Source organism: Mixophyes fleayi, chromosome 12, assembly GCF_038048845.1.
Source record: "Mixophyes fleayi isolate aMixFle1 chromosome 12, aMixFle1.hap1, whole genome shotgun sequence".
Taxonomy (NCBI): Eukaryota; Metazoa; Chordata; class Amphibia; order Anura; family Limnodynastidae; genus Mixophyes; species Mixophyes fleayi.
Genome location: NC_134413.1, coordinates 67390902 through 67418871, shown reverse-complemented (window position 1 = coordinate 67418871; position 27970 = coordinate 67390902). Strand labels below are relative to the sequence as shown.

Here is a 27970-nt window from a genome sequence, read left to right as displayed (position 1 = left end):
GGAGTTCAGGTCGTACCTTATTTGGACGATCTGCTCATCAAATCTTCCCCAGCCCCTCAATACACTTGTGCATGCGGCTGCTGGGAAAGATGGTGGCCTCCTTCGCGACCATCCCCTTTCGGTCAAGCTCATTCTCGATGTTTTCAGTGGGATCTGCTGACGAAATGGTCAGGATTCAACCTACACTTGGATCTCCAGAGGACCTCTCAGTCTCCAAGGGCGAAAGAATCGCTCCAGTGGTGGCTGATTCAAGAACACTTGGCGGTGGGCAGATCCTTTGCTCCATGGTCATGGATCATAGCCACAACAGATGCCAGCCTGAGAGGTTGGGGGGCGGTAGTCCTGCACCTCAGGCTCCAAGGGCTCTGGTCACTACAGGAATTATCCCTATCAATCAACACGTTGGAGTTGAAGGCAATTCTTTTAGCTCTTCGGGGGGCCCAGACTCTCCTTCAGGGCCACCCAGTCAGAGTTCAATCCGACAATGCCACGGCCGTGGCATATGTCAACAGACAAGGAGGAACCAGGAGTGCAGCCGCAATGCAGGTTGCAGCTCAGATATTCCTTTGGGCAGAACAGTACGTTCCAGCATTATCAGCGGTGTTTATTCCAGGAATAAAAAATTGGGAGGCAGATTACCTCAGTCGCAATGCAATGATGCCAGGGGAGTGGTCCCTCCACCCGGAAGTATTTCAGTCTCTAGTTCAGAGGTGGGGTCTTCCAGATGTAGATCTCATGGCCTCCAGACACAACAGGAAAGTTCCCAGGTTTTGCGCAAGGGCAAGAGATCCCTTAGCAATAGCGGTGGATGTGATGTCGAAGTCATGGGAATTCAGGCTGGGTTATCTATTTCCCCCGATTCCCATGCTTCCCAGAGTACTCAGACGAGTGAGGCAAGGCAGCCGGCCGGTGATTCTAATAGCTCCCTCATGGCCACGTCGAGTGTGGTACGCAGACATAATATCCATGGCGGTGGGCCAAGGATATCGTCTACCGACACGAGACGATCGTCTTCTACAAGGTCCTTTTCGTCACCAGAATTTACCTCAGCTCAGTTTAACAGCATGGCTGTTGAAGCCAGCCTCTGGAGAGCTAGGAGTTTTTCATCCAGTGTAGTGAACACTATGATGAGAGCTCGAAAGACAGTTTCGGCTCGCATTTATCAACGCATCTGGAAAGCTTATATCAGATGGTGTGAAAATAGGACATGTCACACATCATCCTTTCGTCTCCCTCGCTTATTGGCTTTTCTTCAGGATGGCCTGGAAGCAGGGCTTTGTTTAGGATCCCTAAAAGTTCAGGTATCGGCACTTTCAGTCTTTTTTCACCTGAAATTAGCTGATTTGCCAGGTTTTAAGACTTTTCTTCAGGGGGTCTTACATATTTAGCCTCCTTATGTTCCACCTACAGCACCATGGGATCTTAACCTGGTACTGGATATGCTTAAAAGGCCTCCTTTTGAGCCTTTACTGGAGGCAGATTTTAGGTGTTTGCATCGGCAATCATCTGTCTTGCCGGGAACCATATCTGGTTTTTCATGAGGACAGAGCGTTTTTGGAGAACGATTCCCTCCTTTGTTCCAAAGGTGGTGTCACCCTTCCATTTAAACCAGGAAATTGTAGTTCCTGTTTTTTTCATCTACTTCTCAGGCTGATCTACAGTCTATGAAAAAGTTAGATGTGGTTAGAACTCTCCGCATTTATGTTAAAAGAACTTCGCAGATTAGACGAACAGACTCTCTGTGTGTTCTTTATGATTCTAACAAAAGAGGCTGGCCAGCCTCAAGAGTCCATTGCGAGGTGGAAGATCCGTTATTTGTAAAGCACTCCTGCAATGGATTCATTATATTAAATAACTGTAATTATCAGCATCATGTTTGAATTGTGTATATGTCTAATCGTCAGTCTAATAACAAGAATTAATAGAGGTAGTATATAAATGTTGTATTATTTATGTAGTGCGATCTCATACATTTTATTAACTTAACTACATTTGAATTGGTAACTGATAAACAAAGCGTCTGACTATCTGCATTAAATAATTGATGAGAACATTGTTTTTATGTATATAATTACATTTAGCATTGTAATATTTAAAATTGTTTATGCTGGTCATCTTAGAGATACCAATTTATATTTAATTCTAGATTTCTATACTGCCACTGTGTATATATACACAGTGGCGGTATATAAACTTTACAATAGCAAATTGGGGGGGTAAGGCTTAGGACACGAAGAGCGTGTCATCGTGGCCCCACCCCCTGCTGTAATTGGCCAGAAACAGTGATTGATGGTTTGGGGGTGGGGCCAAATAATGTTACCTGTTGGGCCCTGCCCCCAACAGCCCACCTCCCCCCTGATCTCCCAGAGTAGTGCTTACCAATGTAGGCAAGTATGCAATAGAAGAAGGAAAACATATTAGTTTAATGTAATAAACATTAAAAAGATCAATACCTGACTGTGTCTGGGCTTCCAGGTGATTTAACTTTGGAAATTAGGATTTCTTTTTCTACCATGATTGTGCAGTACATCCTGAAAGAAAAATACATATAACTATAATACTTATTAAGAAGTAAAGTAAATACCAGCAGTGTCGGACTGGCCTGGCGGGGTCCCGGGGTAATACCCGGTAGGCTCAACTGTTCGATGACTCCACCCCCTTTTGCTAGGGGATGGGGGGCAGAATGCGATCACCAGGGCCCCCACGGAGAGGTAAGTGTAGGAGTAGCCTGTGCTGTCGGTGAAGCAGAGGAGCTTCCTGCTCAGGCAGGAACTCCTCACTGTCTCCCACAGCCCCCTCTGCTATGCTCTGATTGGCTGACACAGTCACTCAGCCAATAAGAGAAGACACGCCCCCTACCCACACTGTCATGGAGGAAGCAAAGCAGGAAAGGTAAGATGTGTGTACATGTATGTATGAGAGACAATGTGTGTATGTATGTATGAGAGAGAATGTGTGTCAGTGTGTATGATAAATGTATTAGTGTGTGTGTATGTATTTATGCATGAGAGAATGTGTGTCAGTGTGTATGTATGTGTGTATGAAAGAGAATGTGTGTCTGTGGGTTTCGACAAATTAATTTGTGTGTGTTGGAAAAACCCAAGAATGTAATTTTCAGCATTCATTGACCGCATATAGATAATTTATGCAAACTGCTGTGCCACTATGTTTCATAGGGATTGTATCTTTTATTAAACTGCCATGTATTTGTGCCGCTTCTCTGTCACTAATTTTATGCAGCCTTTGGCAAAAATTGGTGAGAATTTGAACAGTTGTGAAAAGATCATTAGATAATAAACTAAATGAATGTTAATGGTAGAAATAGTAATGTAGTAGCAAAAACAGCTCAAAATCACATACATTTTCACAATTTTTAATTTAATTAACATCCAATACCAGAACCTTTCAGGATATGTGGGCAGAACTAGAACAAAAACAAAGAAGTTTTAGAACCAAAATACAGGAGTCTGTGCACATCTCTAATTAATATAGAGTATTTCATGTGAATACACATAAGTGTATATGTCAGGTCTGCAGTGCTTCGATGGTCTCTGAAAATTTCCAGGGGCGGTGGCTGGCGAGTGGTACCTGAAGAGTTAGGTACTTTCTTTTGAGGTTAGTAGAAGAGTTGGTGTTTGACAGTCCTTTGGGGTAGGCTGTTAACCTGGTGCTTCTGCCAGTGTGGCCTCACGGCCACATACTGATCCGCGAAGTGGGCCGCTTTTTCCAGGGTTGCTGGGCTACGGTCCAATACCCACTCCTTCACCTCCGTTGCGCACCGGCGGTGAAACTGCTCTCTGCAAATTAAGTCCACTAATTCTTCCCAGGACTTGGCATCAGATCCATTAATCCATCTTATTGCAAACTGCTGCAACTGGTTGGGAAATTCCTCATGGCTGATATGGGTGCTTTTAGCCAAGTCCCGAAACTTCTGCCGGTAAGTCTCCGGGGTAATAACATAGCACTTAAGGAGGGCCCATTTTACCACGTCATAGTCCGCACAGTCCTCTGGGGCCACTCCATGATAAGCTTCCACTGCACGACCTTGTAGCGTGGGAACCAGATACCTTACCCACTCCTGTTTGGGCAAGTCATGGAGGCAACAAGACATTTCAAACACCTGCATATGTCCATCAATATCTCCAACAGTGTCATCAAAGTTGGTAAAGTGAAGAGATCCCAATCTGGGAGTAGCAGATGACGGTTCACAGGCTGCTGCAGGAGGCGGTGTCCACCGATTGCCCCACAACTGAATGATATGCAACCGCTCCACCTCAGTTGTTTTGTCTCCCAGGGACCCCAGCTGTTGCATTAGGTCAAAAAAGTTACAATCATCACGCTGTTGAAGTTGCATCACTGGTTCACTCTGTGGGAGGTGACTGTTGCTGGAAACAGGTGCTGTGTTCTGTGATGTTACTGCAGGTACCTCTAGATGTGAAGTTAATGTCTCCTCCAGGTCACTGTCAGCTTTCTCATCTGCTGACCCGTACTGCGCATTCCAGAATCTCGGCGCCTTTTTCATTTTGCTTCTTGTCACTGTGTAAGGAATTTCTAGCTTCTTTGTTTGGCACAGCATCTCAAGGTCTGCCTTGGACATTTTATTCTATTTCGACATCCTGTGCGTTCTCGTGGCTGCAGTTATTCCTCCCCTGAATAACTCTGCTCTCCTGACTGATGCGTGAAAAGCCACCAGTGGTTATCCCACCGTTTGCCACCAAAAATCTGCTAGAAAACATCATCTCAGCACAGCTCGGGGACAGACCCTGCCCAACCACCAGATTCAATATTCACTTTTACCAACAAAGCCTCGTCCCCAAAACCCTGAACCACACCCAGCGCAATTCAAACGACTGCAAAAAATCTCATCATTGACGGATGTGCCCTGCAGGAATGACAGGTGCTGAATAAATTGAATTTTTCCAGCCGCCTTCTTGAGAACCACCCCCACGGGGAACCTACAAAGTTCTGAAAAGGTAGCACCTGAAAAGGACCACACATATGTCCCAATGCAATCTCCTTGTGAAATTTGGCCACCAGAACCCCGGGGAACATAAGCACAAATTTCAAACTCTTAATAGCAGAGTTCCATACGGACCCCACAATTGGTAGCCAAAATCCATGCAAAACTCAGCCTCTGATTTGCGCATGTAGATTTTTTGGTGCATGATTTGTGAGGACGCAAACTGACCACATTAACTGGGGACCCGGCTTTCCAAAGCATTTTGGGCGGGGCGGGCTTCTATACCCACTCCGTCTAGCAGATTCGTCACAGGACTGGACTGCGTGACCACCCCTGCAGTGCAGGCATGTGTGCAATAATTTATATGCCGCCCCTCACAAGCTACACAAATTATTGAAGGTGTAACACCGGCCTCCTTTAGGAAAGGGATACTAGGCCTCCCTTGCCACGGAGGCCTGTTTCCAGAAGTGGGGACCCCCCAACTGTCCTGGGGGAGCTTCAGCTAAATTTCCACATCCTCCACAAGCATAATGCTCAGGTGAACATCATGTTTGGTCTGGAACTCCTCATCATAGGCCAGCCAAGTGCCGGGCCTGGATGTCATGCAGCATGTGCATGTACTTGAGCATGTCTATCCACTCCTGGAGAATGGTTTTAAGGTAACATGTCCTGAAAAGGTGTGCACCATTCAGTCACTTATGGTAGGTTTCGTAGCTGGCTTCACCACTGTCCTCTCTAGCTAGAGCCCGAGCTTCGACTTTATTGGCCCCCTCAGTAATGACAAACATACTGGGCCTTATAGATCTTGTCGTGCAGAGAAGCCCAAACCCCAATATAGATTGAAATACTTGCGAAGAGCACCTTCTCAGACCCTGTGATATGCGAGCACCGCCGCACGAGACTGCTGCATGAGGGGTGCTTGCACAAACTCTTCACCAACTTACTGGGGCAGGCCCCGGAACCGGAAGACGCGGGGAAATTATCGGGTAAGGAAAACCATATCATAGCTCCCTTCTGTCAGTGTCACTGTCACCCTGCAGAAGGAGAGTCAGACTCATAGCTCCCTTCTGTCAGTGTCACTGTGTCACCCTGCAGGAGGAGGGTCAGACTCATAGCTCCCTTCTGTCAGTGTCACTGTGTCACCCTGCAGGAGGAGGGTCAGACTCATAGCTCCCTTCTGTCAGTGTCACTCTGCAAGAGGAGGGTCAGACTCGTAGCTCCCTTATGTCAGTGTGTCAACCTGCAGAAGGAGGGTCAGACTCATAGCTCCCTTCTGTCAGTGTCACTGTGTCACCCTGCAGGAGGAGGGTCAGACTCATAGCTCACTTCTGTCTGTGTCACTCTGCAGGGGATGGGGCATTCTCTTACCTGTGATGTACAGGACGCTGCTCTGGCTACTATACATTTGCGCTATGGTGATATGTGACAGACTCTGAGACACTTTGCGCATGGCTAGTTGTACGGTGTAAGATGTTGACTGGTGAAGATGTATCTCATTTATCACCATACTGTAAACTTTTCCCCCTTCTAGAAAGACAAAAATAAATGATTAATGTCCTGATCTCTTAATATTTCTCTGTGCTGGTGGCAGGGATGATTCATCTCCTTCCCCTTATCTATGCTGCCACTTCCTTTCAGCAGAACATGCACAATGTTATCCTCCCCAACATGTGACACTAGAATATATTTTATGGAGGACAGTATGGAACGTGAGCAATTCAGGTGTTCTCCGCCTGCTCCCAAATGTCTAGACTGTGTGACTAACAATATCTTCTCCATCCTTTCCCTCATAATATATCTGTGCCGAATGGACTCCCTCTGCCACCCTGTCAGTTACCAGTATGTAGGGAGTTTTTCTGTCAGCCAGCAATTAGTTGTCACTGGCGACTCCCTCTGGTACCACTTGGCAACCATCCTCTGTCTGTGAGGGTCACCTGACCCTAACTGTGCAAGAGTATCGCTGCCACCACCATCCTCTGTCTGTGAGGGTCACCTGACCCTAGCTGTGCAAGAGTATCGATGCCACCACCAGCCTCTGTCTCTGAGGGTCACCTGACCCTAGCTGTGCAAGAGTATCGATGCCACCACCAGCCTCTGTCTCTGAGGGTCACCTGACCCTAGCTGTGCAAGAGTATCGATGCCACCACCAGCCTCTGTCTCTGAGGGTCACCTGACCCTAGCTGTGCAAGAGTATCGCTGCCACCACCAGCCTCTGTCTGTGAGGGTCACCTGACCCTAGCTGAGTGAGAATATCGCTGCCACTACTAGGCTCCTTTGCGGACACCAGGATCTGCTTACACTTCTAGCTTGTTTGCAGACCTGCTGCAGCACCTCTTTGCTGGCCACTCCGGCTCTATCCTTCTGACCTTACTTTGTACGAGGATAGCTGGGCAGCAGGCTGAGCATTAAGATAGGAAGATAGGAAGCTGGGCTCAAAGTAGGATGATGTTAATTGCTTAGTATCTCTTACACAACGCTGTGAGGTAGTTGTGTTACACAGAGGTTTCAAACTCGGACATTATACCTTACTGCACCCCATGGGTTTAAAAATGTAGGGTCCGATTCAGAATGGGACGCAAAATGGGAGTAATCTACTTGTGCATTTCCTGAGCTGTGCGCATCTCGAGAGGCGTCCGCCTCTGCACCAACAGTATATGTGCCTTGTTTATGACAGGTCATTATGAGCATGTACCTGCACCTGCTATAAGTCTGTTGCAAACTGAAGCCTCCTTACAGGTGAATGTATACTACAAGTCTACAGAAGCCACATTTGCGTGAACACGCCTTTAACGTACTGGCCCTCCATTTGCACGTCCCTCATTCCCTGTCCCTCTTCCCCAGGCGCAGGTAGGTGTAAGTGCCAGAAACATACAAGTGTGCATAGGAGCATATGCGTACAAGCACATTCTGGTCATGTGGAAACCAATTGCACACAAGACACGCTACCTGAACTGGCATACATCCCACTCTACATCAGCTCCTTAATGTACATTTCATACATTCTGTATCACATACATTATGCTTATTGCACCACATAGGTTTTATTATTGAATGTATATCATAATAGGATTGAATATCCTGTCCTCTCAGTGCAGTATTAGGGTATTTCTAATGAATACTGAGATGCATAGACCACCACTTTATTGTATTCTAATCCAGGCTGATCATTCACTTACATATACTTCTATGGAAGGTGCTGTTTCCCCACGTGTCCACATGGAGCCATATCCAGGAGTGGCTCAGCCCTCTCTCTGCCCTGGCACTACTAAGTCTGGGCTGGGAGATAGTGGGGCTGATGCTGAGTTGGATGTACATGCCTCTCTGTGCAGTAAAGTACCAGATGGCAAAAACATGCTCTTACTGTACTCTGTCGGTGTTTGCACATCTCTTCCGTCACCAGTTCTGCCTCTCCAAGCGATAGCATGCACCAGTACCATATCTACATACGGATATAGGTATACATTTTTTTCATTCACTTGCTCAGTGCAAATATCCGTAATTCACTCCAAGCAAAAGAGCATGTGACGCGATGGGTCTGACAGCCATCATTTTCCCCATCTGTCATTTTAAACACTTAGAATGAAAGTTGCTTGTGCTTAGGTGAACATTGGGTTGCATTAATTTATTAACCTCATTTGTTACATAATCTAAGTGTGTATAAAAACCTATGAGATGGACTTAAGTTGACCATATTATTCTTAAATAAAGCCAGGTGGGTTACATGTATTCATCTGAACATTATATCGGATTACAACATGGTGGATGTACTGTTTCCTGACTAAGGCATCCCCCCCCTCTTACAGACAGGAAGCTGAGATTAGCTGGAGCCCCTCTGACATCACCAATGACTGGAAGGGGTTAAAACAGGGAGGCTCTCTTACTTAACCAGGAATAAGTCAATCAGCAACTGGTTGGAGCAGCTATTGTTTCCCCTGGATCTGTTTCAGACTCCTAGTCTCCAAAACAGCAGGAGGGAAAGCCATGAGGGAAGGACAGCTCTCCACTCCCATCTCCACCCCCCTAATACCTGCCAGCCAATCCCAGTATCTGTGACCTGTGGATAACCCTGCAGGGAGGGATTCCACACATGGGAAATGTCCCTTTAAGAAGGCCTGCAGGAGAGATTTCTGGGTGTGGGATTTTTGCTTCTAGAAGCTACTGGCGTTGGAGTTTTGACTGCTGCCCGTGTGCTGAGGAGGAATTTACCTGGAAGTATTGTGGCTATTGGATTACAAGCTTTTCCTGGACTTGCAGACTTGTCTGCTCTGCCTGGCTTATTCTATTAATCACGGACATCATCCTTCCCCTATAACTTGGACTGGTAAAGAAAACCTATTTTCGTTATAAACAATTTGGGGTTATTGAACACTGGGGTGTTACTGGGTGATGGTTGAAGTTTGGTGAACACTGGGTGTTGTTTGAATTATGGTTTGATATATATATAAGCTATTGTTTGCAGTTAGCTGTAATAAAGATACCGTTGTATCCACACCTTTTCTTTGCCTGTGTGATCCTGAACCCCTTGATACCAGGACTTTCTTCTGGGTTCCTACCCTAACATCCTGGTATCATCACAAATGGTGGCAGCAGTGGGATCACACAGTCCTGATGTTCAGGTAGAGTGCAGGGGGTGGTATCGTGATACACCCAAGGCTCTGCAAAGTAAAGGTGCAATAGCTTACCAACACCACCTTCAATTTATAACTCAGTAGTTAACCAGTTGCTATAATGTCCAGATTGCCAAAGACAGTTGCAAGTGCCAAAAGCAAGAGGCAAGGGAAGATGCTGCCTAAGTGCCAATTTGATAAGGGGAGGCAAACCCCGCCAGTGGAGAACGGAAGATGGAACCGTGTCTCAAGGAGGGGAAATCACAGTGAGGTGACCCCTGGAAGTAAAATGGATGTGAGCTCTGGAAAGAGGAGAGCAGATCACAGCCCATTGTTGCAAAAGTTCCCAAAGGAAGGGATGATACAGTCCAGTACAACCAGGAGAAAGGTGTACTGGGATGAAGGACTGTGGGAGTGTCTGCAGGATGGGGATATGGATGTGTTGCACCACCCCACCACAATGCAGCACATTTTTGATTATTGGGATGAGGAGTGCCCAAAGATTATTACATGGAAAGGAGCCAGTCTACAGGAGAAATTGGAGAACCTGTTGGATTTGTTCCTAATGTTGAAAGAGGAAGCAAGTGCTTGGAAATTTCGGGATGAACCAGGATGGGATGATTTTACAAATGAAGTTATTTGTACTATGCAGGATCTGGCCAGGGGAAAACCTAGTTACAACCATAATCAGCAGTACCTGTATGATATGTGCTTGGCAACCAAGATAGATGGAAGCAAGGACCAAAATAGGCTGCTGGAACCTAGAGAGATGTTTGAGGAGCCCCCCACAAATTTAATCCTTGAATCATCCCCATTAGAGGATTACACAGACCCACTGGAAACAATGAGCATGGAGGAATTGATTGTAGAATGTCAGATTAGAGGTGTACCGTACCTGTACTGCACGCATAAGGATATCCTCCAACGTCTTTTAAAGGATCAGGAGAATCCCAGCAATGCCTTTAGTGTCTATAGGAAATGGATACTGACTTTAGGTCCCCACATACCCCTTTGGGAACAAATGCAATGTCTGCAACAGAGTTTTGAAGAAGCAGAGGACCAGGTATTGCTACAAGGACTCACTGACACTGAAATGTGGCAGGATCAGTGTTATCGAATAAATACTGAGAAACGCCAATTACAATCTCTTTTGTCACATACTAAAAAAGGTGTTTCTCAGTCTGGTAATCAGGGGGAGGCCAACCAAAGAACAGAAACATTGAGGGGTATTAGTCCAAAGCCACACGAGAATTTGTGCTACCTGTTTCCTTTTGCTGATTTAGAGGACAGTGATTTTATGCTGCGTGATCAATGGTACTCCCAAGACAGCACCCTTGGGACAAGCACTTATCGAGAAATGTTTTTGCCCTCCAGTTTAAGGAAGAGTATCATAACCTACAACTGCTCTTCTGCTCCCGCTGACCACCGTAACCAACAGGGGGAGGTCAATCCCACCGGATTATACACAGCTGCCCAAGCTACCATCTTGGGGGAGGCTGGAGAAGAACTGTTTGGTGAGGATGTTGTACCTCTGAGTAATCAGAAAGGACTGGGAGAGATCCTCCTATTTGGTGACTTGGATGGAAAAGAACTACCATGTAAGTACCAGTACCATGTAGCATCTTGTGATAATCTGCCAGAGCTACTGGCACCTGAGACTGTGTATGAGTCAGCCCAGAATTGCAGAAAAGGCCAGTTATTCACCCCTGTTGTGTCTGAAAACGTGTTACCCATTGAAGTAATGCAGGATAGCACATGTGTGCTCTCCAATGCAAATGATGTGCAACTGTACCCGTGTCTGACAGAAAAGAAAGATAAGCCTGCTCAACATATGATCTCAGCAGAAATCATTATTACAGATTATATGACAGAATTAAAAGGAGAGGAAAAAGGAATTGTTATGCCAGGGGTCAAAAGGGAGAACACAAAGAGTGACAATCAGTTAGTCCCTACAACAAAGGACAATGGGACGGAAATAGAAGTGATAATTGGAAGTGGCCCTGTTAAGGATTCTGGAGAGTCACATTCCTCTCCTTTAGAAGACCTCACAGTTCTGAAAATTACCCTGAGTGGAACAGAATGGGGTGTCCTTACAGGAACTGTGCAAAAGGTGTCTGAACATGATCAGGGAACTGGACTCCTGGATTACCACCCAGGAGATTTTCCTTCTCCAGGAAAGCACATTAACAGAACTGTAAGTACTTCTTCAAAGATAATTAACACTGCTGACATACAAGGGAAGGCTGAAGAGGTAAATGGAGAAAACAGTAATATGCTTGGCTTAGTACTTCTGAAACATCAATTGAGCCCTATTAATCTCCAAACTACAGACTCGCAGGAGATCAGAATGTCACAGGCTAAAAATAAAAGTGGCAAAAAGCCACCCAGGAAAAGTTCTGTTAAAACCTGCTTATCCTGTCCTTTGTCCAGTAAACAGAAAGGAAGCAGGAAAAAGAAGTGGGGATCCCAGCTGTTACAAGTCAATTTAGCTGGACACTCCAGGTTATTACCCCTGTGCAACCCAATCATGGAAAATGACTCCAGTGACCCAATACAGGAGTTTGCTGGAAGTACCTGGGATAACAAGGATGCAGTTACAGATCCAACATCTTCATTGGATATCGTGGATCCTCAAACTGAACCTACTCTTTTGCAGCTTTCACTTATGGAAGTGGGGGAGGAGGGAGATACTCACTACCCTGATGCGCCAGAGGCGAAGGTGTTAGTGCCCACTGTGGAGATTGATGTGGGGGAGGGGGGAACTTTGCGAAAAGATGGATACATGCAGCTGGATGGGAATAAAGCGGTAAACTCCAAGTGGTATTATCAAACTTATTTGGATGCTTTAATATTCTGCCTATTCTATGTGGGTGGGAGATTGCATCACCCCGGGAGGAAGACTGAACTAAAATTATGGGAGAGTGCGAGAACTTTGAGAGATTGTGGATTGTTAAATAAACGCCCACCAGATCCAGGGATATGTCCACCCCAGGAGATTGGTCAAAATGGACAATGGACAGAGGCACCCCAAAACCCACCTGGCCGAGGCATCCCTCCTGGTCCCGCTAAAGAGACCAGTCCCTCTGCCCCGATTTAAGAAGGGGGAGGTATATGTGACGCGATGGGTCTGACAGCCATCATTTTCCCCATCTGTCATTTTAAACACTTAGAATGAAAGTTGCTTGTGCTTAGGTGAACATTGGGTTGCATTAATTTATTAACCTCATTTGTTACATAATCTAAGTGTGTATAAAAACCTATGAGATGGACTTAAGTTGACCATATTATTCTTAAATAAAGCCAGGTGGGTTACATGTATTCATCTGAACATTATATCGGATTACAACATGGTGGATGTACTGTTTCCTGACTAAGGCATCCCCCCCCTCTTACAGACAGGAAGCTGAGATTAGCTGGAGCCCCTCTGACATCACCAATGACTGGAAGGGGTTAAAACAGGGAGGCTCTCTTACTTAACCAGGAATAAGTCAATCAGCAACTGGTTGGAGCAGCTATTGTTTCCCCTGGATCTGTTTCAGACTCCTAGTCTCCAAAACAGCAGGAGGGAAAGCCATGAGGGAAGGACAGCTCTCCACTCCCATCTCCACCCCCCTAATACCTGCCAGCCAATCCCAGTATCTGTGACCTGTGGATAACCCTGCAGGGAGGGATTCCACACATGGGAAATGTTGTCCCTTTAAGAAGGCCTGCAGGAGAGATTTCTGGGTGTGGGATTTTTGCTTCTAGAAGCTACTGGCGTTGGAGTTTTGACTGCTGCCCGTGTGCTGAGGAGGAATTTACCTGGAAGTATTGTGGCTATTGGATTACAAGCTTTTCCTGGACTTGCAGACTTGTCTGCTCTGCCTGGCTTATTCTATTAATCACGGACATCATCCTTCCCCTATAACTTGGACTGGTAAAGAAAACCTATTTTCGTTATAAACAATTTGGGGTTATTGAACACTGGGGTGTTACTGGGTGATGGTTGAAGTTTGGTGAACACTGGGTGTTGTTTGAATTATGGTTTGATATATATATAAGCTATTGTTTGCAGTTAGCTGTAATAAAGATACCGTTGTATCCACACCTTTTCTTTGCCTGTGTGATCCTGAACCCCTTGATACCAGGACTTTCTTCTGGGTTCCTACCCTAACATCCTGGTATCATCACAGAGCACATGACCAACTGTAATGAGACTCTAAATCTTTAATTTCCCATTGAGATGGACCTCCTGGACTTGAACCTGGAGCTAGAATCCATGTATCAAGTCCCAGGGCAGACTAGTCTCCAGGAGGCTGGAAGTCAAAGTCATATCTCACTGTTGCTGCCACCGCCGGAGCTCTCAGATCTCCGGTGTGGTGCTTTGCTTTCCAGGATCAATGGAATCCAGCTGGGGCTACTAGAAAAGGCTCCAGTGTGGTCGGGAGCCCTCTGGAGCTATCGCCTGTCAATCCCTGTACTTTGAATGGAGAAGGCAGCAGACCACCATCAGGAAATCCCCATTGGACCACTAGGATAAGTACTTTTCTTTTTTAAATACATTCTTAAACATATTGTATATACATGAATATAAATCAATTTCTTGCAGACAATAAAAACAATTCCTCCAGCATATGAACTGATAGGGTGGGGGGCAGTCTCGTACAAGCCACAATATATATTACCTGTCAGTAGCAATAGCTGCCTCTCTGTTTCTGTCCCAAGTAGGACAATCTGTTTGAACCTCATGGTTGGGTGGAAGGTCATCTTGAAAACATTCTGCCCAGTAGACTGTATGTAGACCTCCAAACAGTCACATTGTTCTTGTCACTCATCGGACTGTGAGTGCCATTTCCCGTGTGTTCAGGAACCGTGGCCGTCCGCCATCCTGAGGGTCTGCGCATGTGCAGGCCTTATCAAACCTTCAGTACCTGTTGCTTTTAATTGATTGGATGATCAGGCAACCCTCCCTATTTAAACCACCTGTGATCATTACCTGGTTGCCTGATCTTGGAGTCTCATTCCCCATGAGCCTCTGAAGGTGTTCCTGTGTTCCTCGTGTATTCAGCTCCTGCTGATTCCTGTTTACTGCTATTGTGGTTTCCAGAGCACTTCAACTCTCCTGTGTTCATCCTGCCTGCACTCAGCTGATTCCTACCCGCTGCCTCCGTTACTACTACAGGGTTCCAGACCGCCTCTACTCTCCCGTGTTTAGCGTGCCTTCTCTCCGCTGCCTCCACCACTACTACTGGATACCAGACAGCCTCAACTCTCCCGTGTTCTTCATGTTTCCAGTTTCACTTACTACTGCTTCCTGAGTATTGCTTCGTTGATTCTGGATTACCTGCCGTGCGCTGCACCAACCTGATTACCGCTTCCACCCTCCAGTGGTCTCTCCTCCTGCCGGCCTTCAGCCGTTCAGGTATCCCTGCACGTCTCTCTGACAGCCTGCTCTCCTGAACCGCGGTATGCATACTTTCCATTGACTTTGCTTTTGTATTGCATATCCATCTGGACTGAGTTGTGTTCTCCTCCGGAGCCTCCTATCCACTGAAGCTATTGTTACCATTGACTTTGTTTCCTATTGCCTGGATAGCTATTGTGACTTTGTATACTTCAAGCAGTGCTTGTCAGTTATCGTTGTATTGTGGATATCATCGTGGGATCAAGTTCTGTGTGCCCCGTGTATACTCTGCTTTACATTCATCTCCTCGTGCCCCTCCTCACATATATATATCAGTGGTACAACTTGCTGACGCAGACCACTGACTCCTGTTCCCTGTGACACCAGTTTCAAGTATCCTCTCACATAAGCAGTGGTACAACTTGCTATCTGCAGACCACTGACTTCCCCGTTACCTACTTTCACCTGGACTCCATTCCTTCATTATAGACAGCGGTACAACTTGCTATATGCAGACCGCTGACTCTCACTACCTCCTCGCTACTCCTGGACATTCCTCCTCACTATAGCAGTGGTACAACTTGCTATACGCAGACCACTGACTCTCCTCACGTTTCCTTGTCCATCTGGTTCCTCGTGTACATTCATCTACTCATTACCAGTTGCTGCTAGTCATAGACTTTCCTCGAGCATTCTCTCACCATCTGCTGTTTCTCCTGTTCCGTTGTCACCCTGCTACCAGAGAACCATAGTACCAGCTATATTACTCTGGTAAGTCCATCATCTGGTGATATCCTGGGCAAAGACTCCTAGTGCCCGTGACAGTTCTGAGCCTTGGCTAGTGTTGGGCAATCCTCCTGCCTCTCGTGATGCAAGTACGTAGAGATACTTGCAGTATACGACATCACTGGAGAACTGCAGGAATTGGGAACAGAACATGAACAGGAGAAAGTGGACTTGTAATTGTAACAGAGATAGAAAGGGCACAGGCAGTCATTGGGCAATGGGTGGGTGGTGGAATAGTAGGGCATGAATATTAATGTCAACTTTTAAACTATTGTTAGTGGTGAGGGTTATCATAAGTCATTAGGTGCCTCAACAAAGGGTGTCAAATTGTCACAGGCTGAGTGAGGTCAGAGGTCAAAGTCACAATACAAGCCAAGGTCAGGGTCACTAGTTGGCAAGTATAACCAGAAAGTGGGCCAAGAAAATAAAGGATAAGGATTGAATACTGCAAGAAATACATGCAAGTTCAATGTCTTTCATCGTGGCTTCCATTCAAAATAATTTTGAGACCAGATATGATAGTATCCACAGCACCAACCCCAGAAGAAATACACACACTGGCAGTAGGACTTTAGAACGGGTGCAAGAGACTATAAAATTCTGCATTTTATTTGTAGATTCGTGAACATGACTTTTTTTTACTGAAACTCAGTTCAGTTCTCTCGATGTGCAGAGATAATGCTTAAGAACCTGTTGACCTGCTCCATTTGTCCATAAAAACTGGGGGTGTTACACAGAAGTAAAATACAGTATTATCTCCAACTGTGTACAGAGCCCCTTCCACAATGTAGAAATAAATTGCACTCCCTAATCAGATACAATATGGAGGGTTAGACTATGTAAGTGAAAGATATCTTTCACAAAAAGTTGTTTGAGAAGAGATAAACTTAGTAACCCCTTGATGGAAATAAAGCGACATTTAAGAAAATCGATCTACCATAACCCAGATGACTAAAATCCTTTAAAAAGTGGAATAAGGGTGATACAATCCATGGATATGTGGGTTCAGGTATTTGTGGAACAGGTAGTAGAAGAAAATGGACAGCAATTACCTTATTAAGGAACTTTATGGGACAGGGTGAAACAAAAATTGTTTACATCCTGCTTTAAAATGAGCCATCGATGAGCTCTGGTGGGAGGTCCCAGTGTTTTCTTGATACCCAAATGCTAATGAAGTTTTGAAGCACAATATGGGAAGGTTCGATGACATAATAGGGTCACTGCAGACAACCTTGACTCAAGGGATGAAGGGAATAGCTTCAGCTCTAACATTTTTGGTAATTGGACATTAAGCGAGAATTAAATGGTAACAAAAAAAGAAGAGTGGCTGGCATACCATATATTTCATCTCTGATATAAGACTGCCCCTGCTTTAATCAAAGATACATTTACCTCCACAAAGTAAGGTGCTATAGGCAACATCTCCACTTTTCAAACCCACTGAAAAACTCTCAGCTTGATACCTTTACTCTCATGTTTTTTAGCCAGACACAAGAGTTTCCCCCTCCTTGGTGTGGGCCGTGATAAGACTGATAATTGAAGAATAGTTTTTGATAAATTTGCGAAGTGTTGTGTGGCTTTAAGGCAAATTTCTTGTGGCCAATTCAGAATAAAAGATTCCTTTTCTGGATCAATTGCAGTATTGTGGCACCCTGAAAATAAAGAATGACTACTCTAGAGAATAGATCGAAGTGTCATATATGCAAATGATGAAAAATTGTCAAAAATACTCCTAATCTTGTTAATGAATTGCTGAAACACAGCCGAAGCATTTCAAAGCCTGAAATGGGTTCACGTTTCACCTGTTGCAAATGGTCTTCCGCTAGGTTTCTTTGTTAATGTGGAAGAAACTTTAGGTTTTCTGTAACTAAAAAGCTATTATGGCTCAGAAATTGGAACAACCAGGTCCTTTCAACAAGAAATTAAGTAGTGAATCAAAATTGGTTCACTTCCTCTTTGCAATACATCTCATCATCATCAGAATTTATTTATATAGCGCCAGCATATTCCGTTGTGCTTTAGAATTGGGAACATACACAGTAATAAAACAATACTGGGTAATACAGACATAGAGGTTAGAAGGTCCTGCTCACAAACTTAATCTCATGTTTGTTTGCAAACTCTGTACATACTTGTCATGAAGTGGGGATTTCTTGGCTCCAATACAACAATTCATCCATTCTGGAATGTAATGGAAGCGTCACTTTGCATGATCTCTCCCTTGTCAACTCCTTCGCCCCTCTCCTTACCACCCTTACTTTATGGTCTTTTCATCACTCTTTCCATTGTACAAACTTTAAAAAACTACATTTTATAAACGTATCCTCTCCAAGGAGGTTCTTAGGTTGGATCATACTTGCCAACTCTCCCGGAATGTCCGGGAGACTCCCGCATTTTGCAAGAGTCTCCCAGGCTCCCGGGCGAGTGTGGCAATCTCCCGGATCTGAATAATTCTGCCCACTTCCTAGTGAAGTGGGCAGAATTAAGTCCCAAACGCCGCGATTCCCGGTGAATCGCTGTGTTTGGCCCCACTGTCAAATGAGGCATTTTGCGTCATCACGTCATGGGGGCGGGTCCAAAATGACGCTATTTTTGGAGCCCCGCCCCCCCGTTACGCCCACCTCCTCCACAGGCTCCCGGATTTGACCAACAGAAAGTTGGTAAGTATGGGTTGGATTTTATCTGTGGGTTTCTCTTAAATAATCACAACATTTATGTTGTCTATGACGTTATCATCTCAGTGGATGTTCAGTAATGTTTATGTGTATTAATATTATTGTGATAATAAATAAAGAGTTTTTCAAAAATATACTGCGGCTCTTTAAGTACAATCAAAAAAATTCCAAGATGAGTGGTAGAGGGTAGCGGATGCTGTGGTATGGTAATTTTGTCAGCCTTCTGTAATCGATATAGGATTTTCAAGAAAGGTCCTTTCATGTGCAAAAGAAAACCCAGCTTTGGTAGAAGTAGTTTTCTGAATTTGAATCCCCTTTCCAAATATTCCTTGATGTATTCGGACATGGCCTTTGTTACAGGTATGGACAGAGGACTGCGCCATGAGTATACAGAAGGACAAGACAGGAATCATAGTCAATATGAAGGTCAAGTTCAGGGCAGAGAGAAATGGTTTAGAATCAGTAGAACAGCCTTGTGTCAGCGTCACAAGTAAACAAGCAGGGCCCAGAATAAGTTGGGTCAGTAACTGTAAGTTTGTCAAAATAATGTTCAGCTCCACAAACGCCAACAAAACCTCTTGCTAAGGAACCAGATAAAAAACTGAGCAGGTTTAAATAGAGAAGTGAGTGACATCAGCCCACTCCAATGCATACTCCCACAGCAAAAGGAACATCTAAAGGACATAATCTCTAAACTAGGTACACATTTAGGCACGTGTCTAAAACAAGGTCTGCTCGAAAAGGGGAAAATATAGGGTCAAAGTGCCTGAGACAGTGGGAATGCAATGACAGGTTTGTTATAGTATCCCCACATTTACGGGAAGCCACGGGGTGTCCTCTGTTAGGATTGAGAGGGTGATTTAAAATACATTTAACGTTATTTTGATAAGAAATTTAATTAGAAGTTGATTTGGCGTATTTGACTGTTGGCACTTTCGAAGAAACAGGAAATGCAGTGAAGAAAGGAAATTTGCCGGATGAGTCATAAAAGTGGTTATTGTTGGCAAACTCAGGCCAAGGAAGTAAACTGCTCCAATCATCCTGATATTGGAAATATAGGACCTCAAATAAAACTCCATAGAGTAGCTGTCTCTCTCATTCTGAATGAAAAAATTAATTGTGACTTTCTAGAAGAAAACTCTTTAGTACTTGGCCCATTATTGTGCCCCACAATCCGAGGTGATTTCCTGTGGGAGTAAACGAAAACATTTTTTGATTAAGATATCAGGAAGATAGGAAGTAGAAGGAAAGCCTTCCAGAGGGATGTAATGGGACATTTTGGGAAAATTGTACCTAAAAGATACTATTCACAGAGTATTAAACTCAAACTGAAACATCACAGCCTGACTGGACCTACCTGAAAGTGGCGACCAGGGCTTCAGCGTTCAACCCAAGTACTGAGGCCAAGGGATGAAATCGTAAAGCATACTGTTCCACTGACGATGCCCACTGTAGCAAGGTGGCATGGTATTACAGTAGGTTAAGACTGGTTGAACAAGTGTAGGTACAAAAGATTCAGGAACAGAATTAGGATGACACACAAATGCTTGAAGCAAGCAATGCCTGAATGGTTCTAAGCATACCGTCCCAGAGCTCTCTACTGAGATCGTAGGGACCTGCACCCCAGTCACCCTACTCCAGGATGAACAGCAGGTGAATCTTCACGTGCAGCTCCAGATGTAGCAGAGTTTCCCCCATAGCAAGATGTTCCGCTGAAGATGCAAGGTTTAAAGCAGGAATCACAAATGAGCTGGTAAAAAACAACACTAACACCAGGCAGTAGAGCCACCAAGACAAATGGAAATCCTGCCCTGTAGGATTATCCCAAGTTCACTCTGGATGTAATGGTTATGAAATCTTTACTAGATGGAGATGGGAGGGGAGAGCCGTCATCTCCTCATTGTTTCCCTCCTGCTAGTTTGGAGCCCAGGAGTTTGGCGTAGTACAAGGGAGAACAATAGTTGCTCAAGCTAGGTGTTGATAGATTTAATCCGGTTTAAGTAAGAGAGTGTTCCTGTTTTAACCCCTTCCAAGATTTTTTGATAAAGAATGGTCTTTCGATGGTCCAGATTTCCTGTTCCTACTGTGGGGGATAGGAAATAGAAAAGCAACCACTTTGTAATCCACAGAGATACAGTTAACCCATCTGGCCTTATTTAAGAACTTGATGGGTATCAGTCCAGTTCGCAGTCCAGATGTATGAAAACAAACATGGCATATTTTAGTCCATAAATGAATCAATCTCCATATCAATATATGTAATCAGCAGCATGATCTTTATAGTGCTGTTTGGACAGATGACTTATGGTCTTCCCTCACACAAGCTTTGAGAGATATCACGGCAGCACACGGGTCTGAAGATAATCTGCATCAGGAGTTACCATGAAAATGCCAGTGACTGGGTGCGGTGTATGTGTGGGAAGTCAGTGACAATGTTCGGAGGTGCAGGAACACAGAGGCTCAGTATCACAAAGGGAAAACAGGGATAGTGCAATAACATTTTCCAGGACTTGGTCTTATGTCTTTGACGCTCTGACACAGTTCTACAAAGCGGCAGGATCTTTTAAACTGCACGCAGACGTGGCTGTAGTCGCAGGTTAACAGAGCACTGCGGAGGAAGAAGAGTGTTCCCGCGTAGTCCAGAACAAACACGTTGTTCTTAGTGACCAAGAAGCGTTGAAAGCCATTGGAGATGACAGGAGCTACGAAGGTGTTACCGTACACACGCTGCCAGCGTGCAAATGCGTGGAAATACATGCCCTTCGTGTCTGAAGAAGTCAAAACCAGAAGGTGGTTAGGTGGAGAGAGCAGGGTGACAAAAAATTAAGAAAAGTAAGGAACAAGTAAGCAAAATATCATATTATTTTGTTGCCCTAATCAAAACACTTTTAGTAACTGATTTTCACACCGATTTCTTACTTTACCCAGACTTTGCCAGTACTGCTTTCATAGTTCATGACTTTTACTGCCTGATAATAAACCCAATATTTCCTCGCCCCTTGCCTGTCTCCCATGTCTTTGCCCCATCTCACAGTTTAAGATGGTGGATCTCTTCCAGTCGTTGGCTTCTTTCATGCGAGGACAGATCTTCTCACATAAGTTCCTCCAGATTCTTTGGCCATTACACAACTGGTGTAGGTACCAACATGTCTCTCCTAATAACATGACATCCCTAACCGATAGGTAGGAAACTATTTTCTCCAACTGAGGGGGAGAGAAAAAGACAAACGATGGGAAAATGCAGTGAGAAAATGTGTGGGCACTGGATTGGGTAACTAGAGGTGAGGAAGATAAAGTATGAAAATCAATCACATTAACAATGAAAAAAGAGATTATAGTAATATATGGCAGAGGAAAGTAATGAATGTTGGATGGCAGAGTGTATTATTTGTGATTAGATGTGTTGGAACTAAGGATGAGCGGGCTCGGATTCCGCTAATCCGAGCCCACCCGAACAGTGCGGATCCGACGGGATCCGAGCACTGTTCGGGTATTTCCGGCGCCAAAAAAATGAAACTGAGGCTCTGACGTCCAAGTCTCACGTTGGATCTCGCGAGACTCAGATTGCATAAATTCCCCGCTAGCGGCCGCCATTTTCATTTGGGCTGTGATCAGGGTAGAGGGAGGTTGTAGGGTAGTGGTACTCCTGCGTGATCAGTCCAGTTGTGCTTTATGCTTGTGTCCAGTGCTCTGTCCTTGCTGAGTCCATAGTAATTGTAAAACTCCAAAAATTTAAAGAAAAAAAAATATTAAAAAATAATTTAAAAAGTATAAAAAAATTCTAGAGCAATATATTATTGCAGTCCTGAAATATTAGTACTGCAATACCTATGTTCACTGTTTAAGCAGTCCAAAAAATAGGAACTGCAATCTATATTTCTACGTTCACTGTTTCTGCAGTCCCAAAAAATAGGAACTCAGCGGTCTGGGTGAGTATAATGCAGATGGACAAATGCTGCTTCTAGGCGTTTAGAGCAGTACCTTTGACAACCTTCATTATGTTTAATTAGCTACCAAAGCATTGCTATTTGTTTGATAGCTTGATAGCCCATTCATACTGTATGTTTTTAGTTACTTAACTTGGTGCTGAAGAGGGTTTACAAACATTTTTAGAGAGTGGGTTTTGGATGTTAGAAGTAGAGATGCCAAACTGTCATCGCGTGTTTTCGTTTTGGTTTTGTTTTGCTATTTTGATTAAAAATCAATGTTTTTGGGCCTAAAATAACCAAATTTAGTGCTCCACCTGTTTCTTGGATAAGTAATGTAGTTGTAAAGCTAATAAATTATCCAAAAAACAGTTCATTTCCTGGTAGGCCTTCATTAATTCGACACACAAACCAGATTGTCTTCCTCTCCATCTATGAATATTAACAATGCAGCCATCGTCTTTGGATGTATATTACACCCTACACTTAAATATGTAAAGAAATGGACAAAGGCAGTTTGGTTTCTGTCTCTCTAGCCCCCCCTCCACTTGTATATAATACCAAAAAATTCAAACCAGCCCAGATGTCAAACCCTTGTGGTCTGCCACCTGCGTCAACTCTGCTTGTGTTTGGACAGTGCAAATTGGTGCCAGAACCTCACGTGCCAGAACTGCTGCCACTGGCGCCACCCTGCTGCCACTGGCGCAGGACTTACACAATCAACCGCATCCTCATCATTTCCCCTCGTCGGCTACCCAAATCTCCCCCTCATCCTCTTCTAATTCCAAAGTGTCATCCTTACTTGGTGTATCACCGGCTACACTTGGGCTGTTCAGGCACACATCAGCAGAACTGCTGAAAGGGTCCCTCTTTATGGGTACACTAACAGAATGCTCACGATTAGACATCCCACTGTTGGATGGACTCTCCACAGGGATTGGTGTCATTTCTGATTCAGAGCAAACATTATCCTCTAATGCCTTACTGTTATCTTGCAGGTCGGCTCTGACGCGTAACAGTAGTTGTGCACCACTTGTAGGCTCGGTAACATTTTTTGATCTGCACTAATAGACAAAGGTGAAGGCCTCATTCTCTCTTTGCCACTGCATGTGTAGAATGGCATGTTGGAAATTTTTTTTCATCAGCACTTACTTTTCCTCAGTTACACTTCTTTTTCACTTCAACACAGTAAATTTTTTATTTTTTCATTCCTACCAGCTTTACTTTACATGTCACCAAATATATCCAACAAATTTAGGTCATGTGCCATCCCATATGCCCACAAGCTTTTCTCTCATGTGCCATCCCATATGCCCACAAGCTTTTCTTTCATGTGCCATCCCATATGCCCACAAGCTTTTCTCTCATGTGCCATCCCATATGCCCACAAGCTTTTCTCTCATGTGCCATCCCATATGCCCACAAGCTTTTCTCTCATGTGTTAGCCTGTAAGCCCACAACCATATCTTATGTGCTACACTGAGTGGTGCAGCATGTATGTATGTATGTATGTATGTATGTATGCGTGGTCTGGCAGGCAGCGGTGAGGTGCAGCATGTATGTGTGGTCTGGCAGGCAGCGGTGAGGTGCAGCATGTATGCGTGGTCTGCCAGGCAGCGGTGAGGTGCAGCATATATGCGTGGTCTGCCAGGCAGCGGTGAGGTGCAGCATGTATGCGTGGTCTGGCAGGCAGCGGTGAGGTGCAGCATGTATGCGTGGTCTGGCAGGCAGCGGTGAGGTGCAGCATGTATGCGTGCTCTGGCAGGCAGCGGTGAGGTGCAGCATGTATGCATGGTCTGGTAGGCAGCGGTGAGGTGCAGCATGTATGCATGGTCTGGCAGGCAGCGGTGAGGTGCAGCATGTATGCATGGTCTGGCAGGCAGCGGTGAGGTGCAGCATGTATGCATGGTCTGGCAGGCAGCGGTGAGGTGCAGCATGTATGCATGGTCTGGCAGGCAGCGGTGAGGTGCAGCATGTATGCATGATCTGGCAGGCAGCGGTGAGGTGCAGCATGTATGTGTGGTCTGGCAGGCAGCGGTGAGGTGCAGCATGTATGCGTGGTCTGGCAGGCAGCGGTGAGGTGCAGCATGTATGCGTGGTCTGGCAGGCAGCGGTGAGGTGCAGCATGTATGCGTGGTCTGGCAGGCAGCGGTGAGGTGCAGCATGTATGCGTGGTCTGGTAGGCAGCGGTGAGGTGTAGCATGTATGCGTGGTCTGGCAGGCAGCGGTGAGGTGCAGCATGTATGCGTGGTCTGGCAGGCAGCGGTGAGGTGCAGCATGTATGCGTGGTCTGGCAGGCAGCGGTGAGGTGCAGCATGTATGCGTGGTCTGGCAGGCAGCGGTGAGGTGCAGCATGTATGTGTGGTCTGGCAGGCAGCGGTGAGGTGCAGCATGTATGTGTGGTCTGGTAGGCAGCGGTGAGGTGCAGCATGTATGTGTGGTCTGGTAGGCAGCGGTGAGGTGCAGCATGTATGCATGGTCTGGCAGGCAGCGGTAAGGTGCAGCATGTATGCGTGGTCTGGCAGGCAGCGGTGAGGTGCAGCATGTATGTGTGGTCTGGCAGGCAGCGGTGAGGTGCAGCATGTATGTGTGGTCTGGCAGGCAGCGGTGAGGTGCAGCATGTATGCGTGGTCTGGCAGGCAGCGGTGAGGTGCAGCATGTATGTGTGGTCTGGCAAGCAGCGGTGGCGGGCAGTATGCGTGGTCTGGCAAGCAGCGGTGGCGGGCAGTATGCGTGGTCTGGCAGGCAACGGTGGCGGGCAGTATGTATGCGTGGTCTGGCAAGCAGCGGTGAAGTGCAGCATGTATGTGTGGTCTGGCAGGCAGCGGTGAGGTGCAGCATGTATGCGTGGTCTGGCAGGCAGCGGTGAGGTGCAGCATGTATGCGTGGTCTGGCAGGCAGCGGTGAGGTGCAGCATGTATGTGTGGTCTGGCAGGCAGCGGTGGCGGGCAGTATGCGTGGTCTGGCAGGCAGCGGTGGCGGGCAGTATGTATGTATAGTCTAAAAGGCAGTGGTAGTTTGCAGTATGCATGTATCTTCTTGCAGGCAGTGGTGGCGTGCAGTATGTATGCATGCCCTGGCAGGCAGTAGTGGCATGCAGCATGTATGTATGTATATTCTGACAGGCAGTGGTAGCATGCAGTATGCATGTATCTTCTTGCAGGCAGTGGTGGCGTACAGTATGTATATATGTTCTGGCAGGCAGTGATGGGGTGCAGCATTTATGTATCTATTGTAGTATAATCAGGGGAACAGGTATCATCTGGGTGAACAGCAGCAGTAAGACACACGAGTCCAGGAGTTTCTGAATAACAGCCACAGCCAGTTTATTCACCAGCTTGAAAATAGGAACAAAACACAAATAAAATCCTAGCCGTCTGGCTTCTAGCTAATACATTTATGGAGGCCCTCTCTCATGTGTAGGATGTCCCACACATTCACCAAACCACATGTAACTGTTGCTCCCTGCAACAGAGTGTCTCGGGAGGCACTCACCTCTCCCAGGTCTGAGACACTGGCTGCATATCCCAGCTGCCTTATTACAAGCACCTCACAGGTGCATCCCTTGATCAGTCTGTTAGAGACTGATAGAACAGAAGACCCGGACTGGGCCTTATGTATACAATGCTGGAAGCCTGGGACACATACCACTGTATCTAGGCTCCTTCCAGTGACTCTGTCACATATCCTCCCCCCTTTGTTTCAACCTACAGGTGGAACCCTAAATCCTCTAATTTTTCCCATAAACGTTTTAGCTTTATGCTGCAAACTGAGTGCAAAGGTATTGGTTACAGATCTTTTCCAACCCAAAGGAACACCGGTTAGTGGGGAAACTGGGGTAGTTGCCATTGGACTTTTAGACTGAGTTCTGGAAACCTGGCATTCACACTCAGGGCAGGATGACCACCAATCAAAGACATCTTTTCTAACGCCTGGCCAGAAGAACTTCTGTAAAACTTTATCTAGGGTTTTTCCTACCCCCTGATGCTTGTCGAACCATGAGTCCAGTCCTATAATGCTCTTCTATATAGTTTAGGGACTACCAACTGCTCCAAAATGTCTTTTACTCGTTTAAACGAATGACACAATAACCCCTGGGTTACCGTCATGTGGGGGTACGGCAATCTATTAGCAGGTTCTACTGGCTTCGTATTAATAATTCTCACACTTTCTCTGGCCCTTGCCAGGGTGGGATCTTTTAACTGCTTTAAGGCAAAACATTTTTCCTTACATTAATCCCAGGTACACAATCAACAGGTTCAACCAAATTTCCCCCTTTAGTAGGAGGTACAAAATCCTGTACACTACTGCTGCCCTTGTCATTTCCTGACTTACTAACCATATTGGATAGAGGGAACACATTTGACTTGGGGAACACTCCTGCTACCACTGTATAAGTCATATCCCGTGGGGCTGGTCTATTTATTTTTGCAACCAAGTGGGTCTCCCATAGCTTCCAGAAGGGGGAAAAGTCTCTCCCCAATATTGCATCAAATTTCAAACCAGGAACTAGACCGACAGTGACTACCCCTAAACCATACTGTGTTTTTATGTTTACTTCCGTGGTAACAGAATGCCGTGTATCCCCGTGTATACATGTTACCCCAACATTTCCCTTTTTACATTTTAAGGGGCTCACTAACTCTGCTTTCACAAGGGAAATTGTACTGCCAGAATCTAGCAGAGCCTTTATCTTTTTACCTTCTATGGTGACTTCACACATCAATTTGTCAGCCTGTTTGTCTAGCTGGGCATTTAAAGACATTCTAAGAGGTACATAAGCATTATTACATTGCATAGATTCAAAGGTACGGGAAAAATAAGCAGCAATATGGCCTAAGCCACCACATCTGAAACAGGTAATTACATTTCTGTCATATCTCTTATGAGGCCGGAACCTTCTTGGCATAACTGGCCAATCTCCAGGTTCTGAGCCTACAGTCTCTATACATTTCAGTTCATTCAACCGCCCAGCACCCTTTTCCCCTGAACAGTCCTACCAGAATCCACTGGAGATCGCCGTTTCTGAACTAGAGGCTGGCGGGGTGTATTCTTCACTTCTTTTGTTGCTACATACTTGGTCTGTACCACTTCCAATGGAGCCATAGACAAGGACAGGAACTCAGCTTCCTGGCATGGCTGACTTTGCAACTCCTTTAACTGTTGCTGAGGAAAGTCAGTAGTAATCGCGGTCTGTTGTACCTTTTGAAACATATTATTAATTTCCTGAATGTTTGTAACTGGAGGATCCGGTAAAACCTTGGACAATCCTGGTTTATTTAGCTGCTTTACTTTTCCTGAAACCAAAGTGGAAGGTGTCTCAAAGCCACTGGAAAACCTCTCCCAGTTATCCTTAACAATTTGTATTCTGCTGACATTGTCTTGAATAAATTTAGTAGCGTACCGTAGTTCTTTTTGAACTGTGGACAATTCTGCTAGAATTTTTGGGGTTTGCTCCCGTTGACCTTTGTCTCTCTTTCCTTTTCCACTTATTGACTGCAAGTGCAGATATCTCTATTTCAGCTTGGTCATGGGAATTTCTTAACTCTTGTACTTCTGTTTCAGAAGCTCGCTCTTTCTTCACATCTTTTTTAAGAAACTTCTTTTCCATTGTTTCAACAGCCTTTTGGAAA

The 27970-nt window shown here is 45.4% G+C and overlaps 1 protein-coding gene across 1 annotated transcript; it reads right to left on the bottom strand.

Moving 5' to 3' along the window:
- Positions 1-37: 37 nt before the first annotated feature.
- Positions 38-27791, bottom strand: LOC142108354 (F-box only protein 24-like). The gene is made up of 6 exons (XM_075191982.1): positions 27655-27791; positions 21444-21632; positions 20922-21179; positions 14232-14369; positions 6329-6487; positions 38-153 (listed from the first exon to the last, which is right to left on the bottom strand). The coding sequence occupies exons 1-6, from the start codon at positions 27713-27715 to the stop codon at positions 38-40; spliced, it is 921 nt and encodes a 306-aa protein (XP_075048083.1). The 5' UTR covers positions 27716-27791.
- Between the last annotated feature and the right edge of the window lie 179 nt (positions 27792-27970).

Coding starts and splice junctions, on each gene's coding strand:
- LOC142108354 (XM_075191982.1), bottom strand. CDS start 27,715: ATGTCAGCAGAATACAAATTGTTAAGGATAACTGGGAGAGGTTTTCCA. Junction 21,180..21,443: donor GAGATCCACCATCTTAAACT/GTGAGATGGGGC, acceptor TGACTTCTTCAG/ACACGAAGGGCATGTATTTC. Junction 154..6,328: donor CAGCGTCCTGTACATCACAG/GTAAGAGAATGC, acceptor TTTCGTCAGCAG/ATCCCACTGAAAACATCGAG.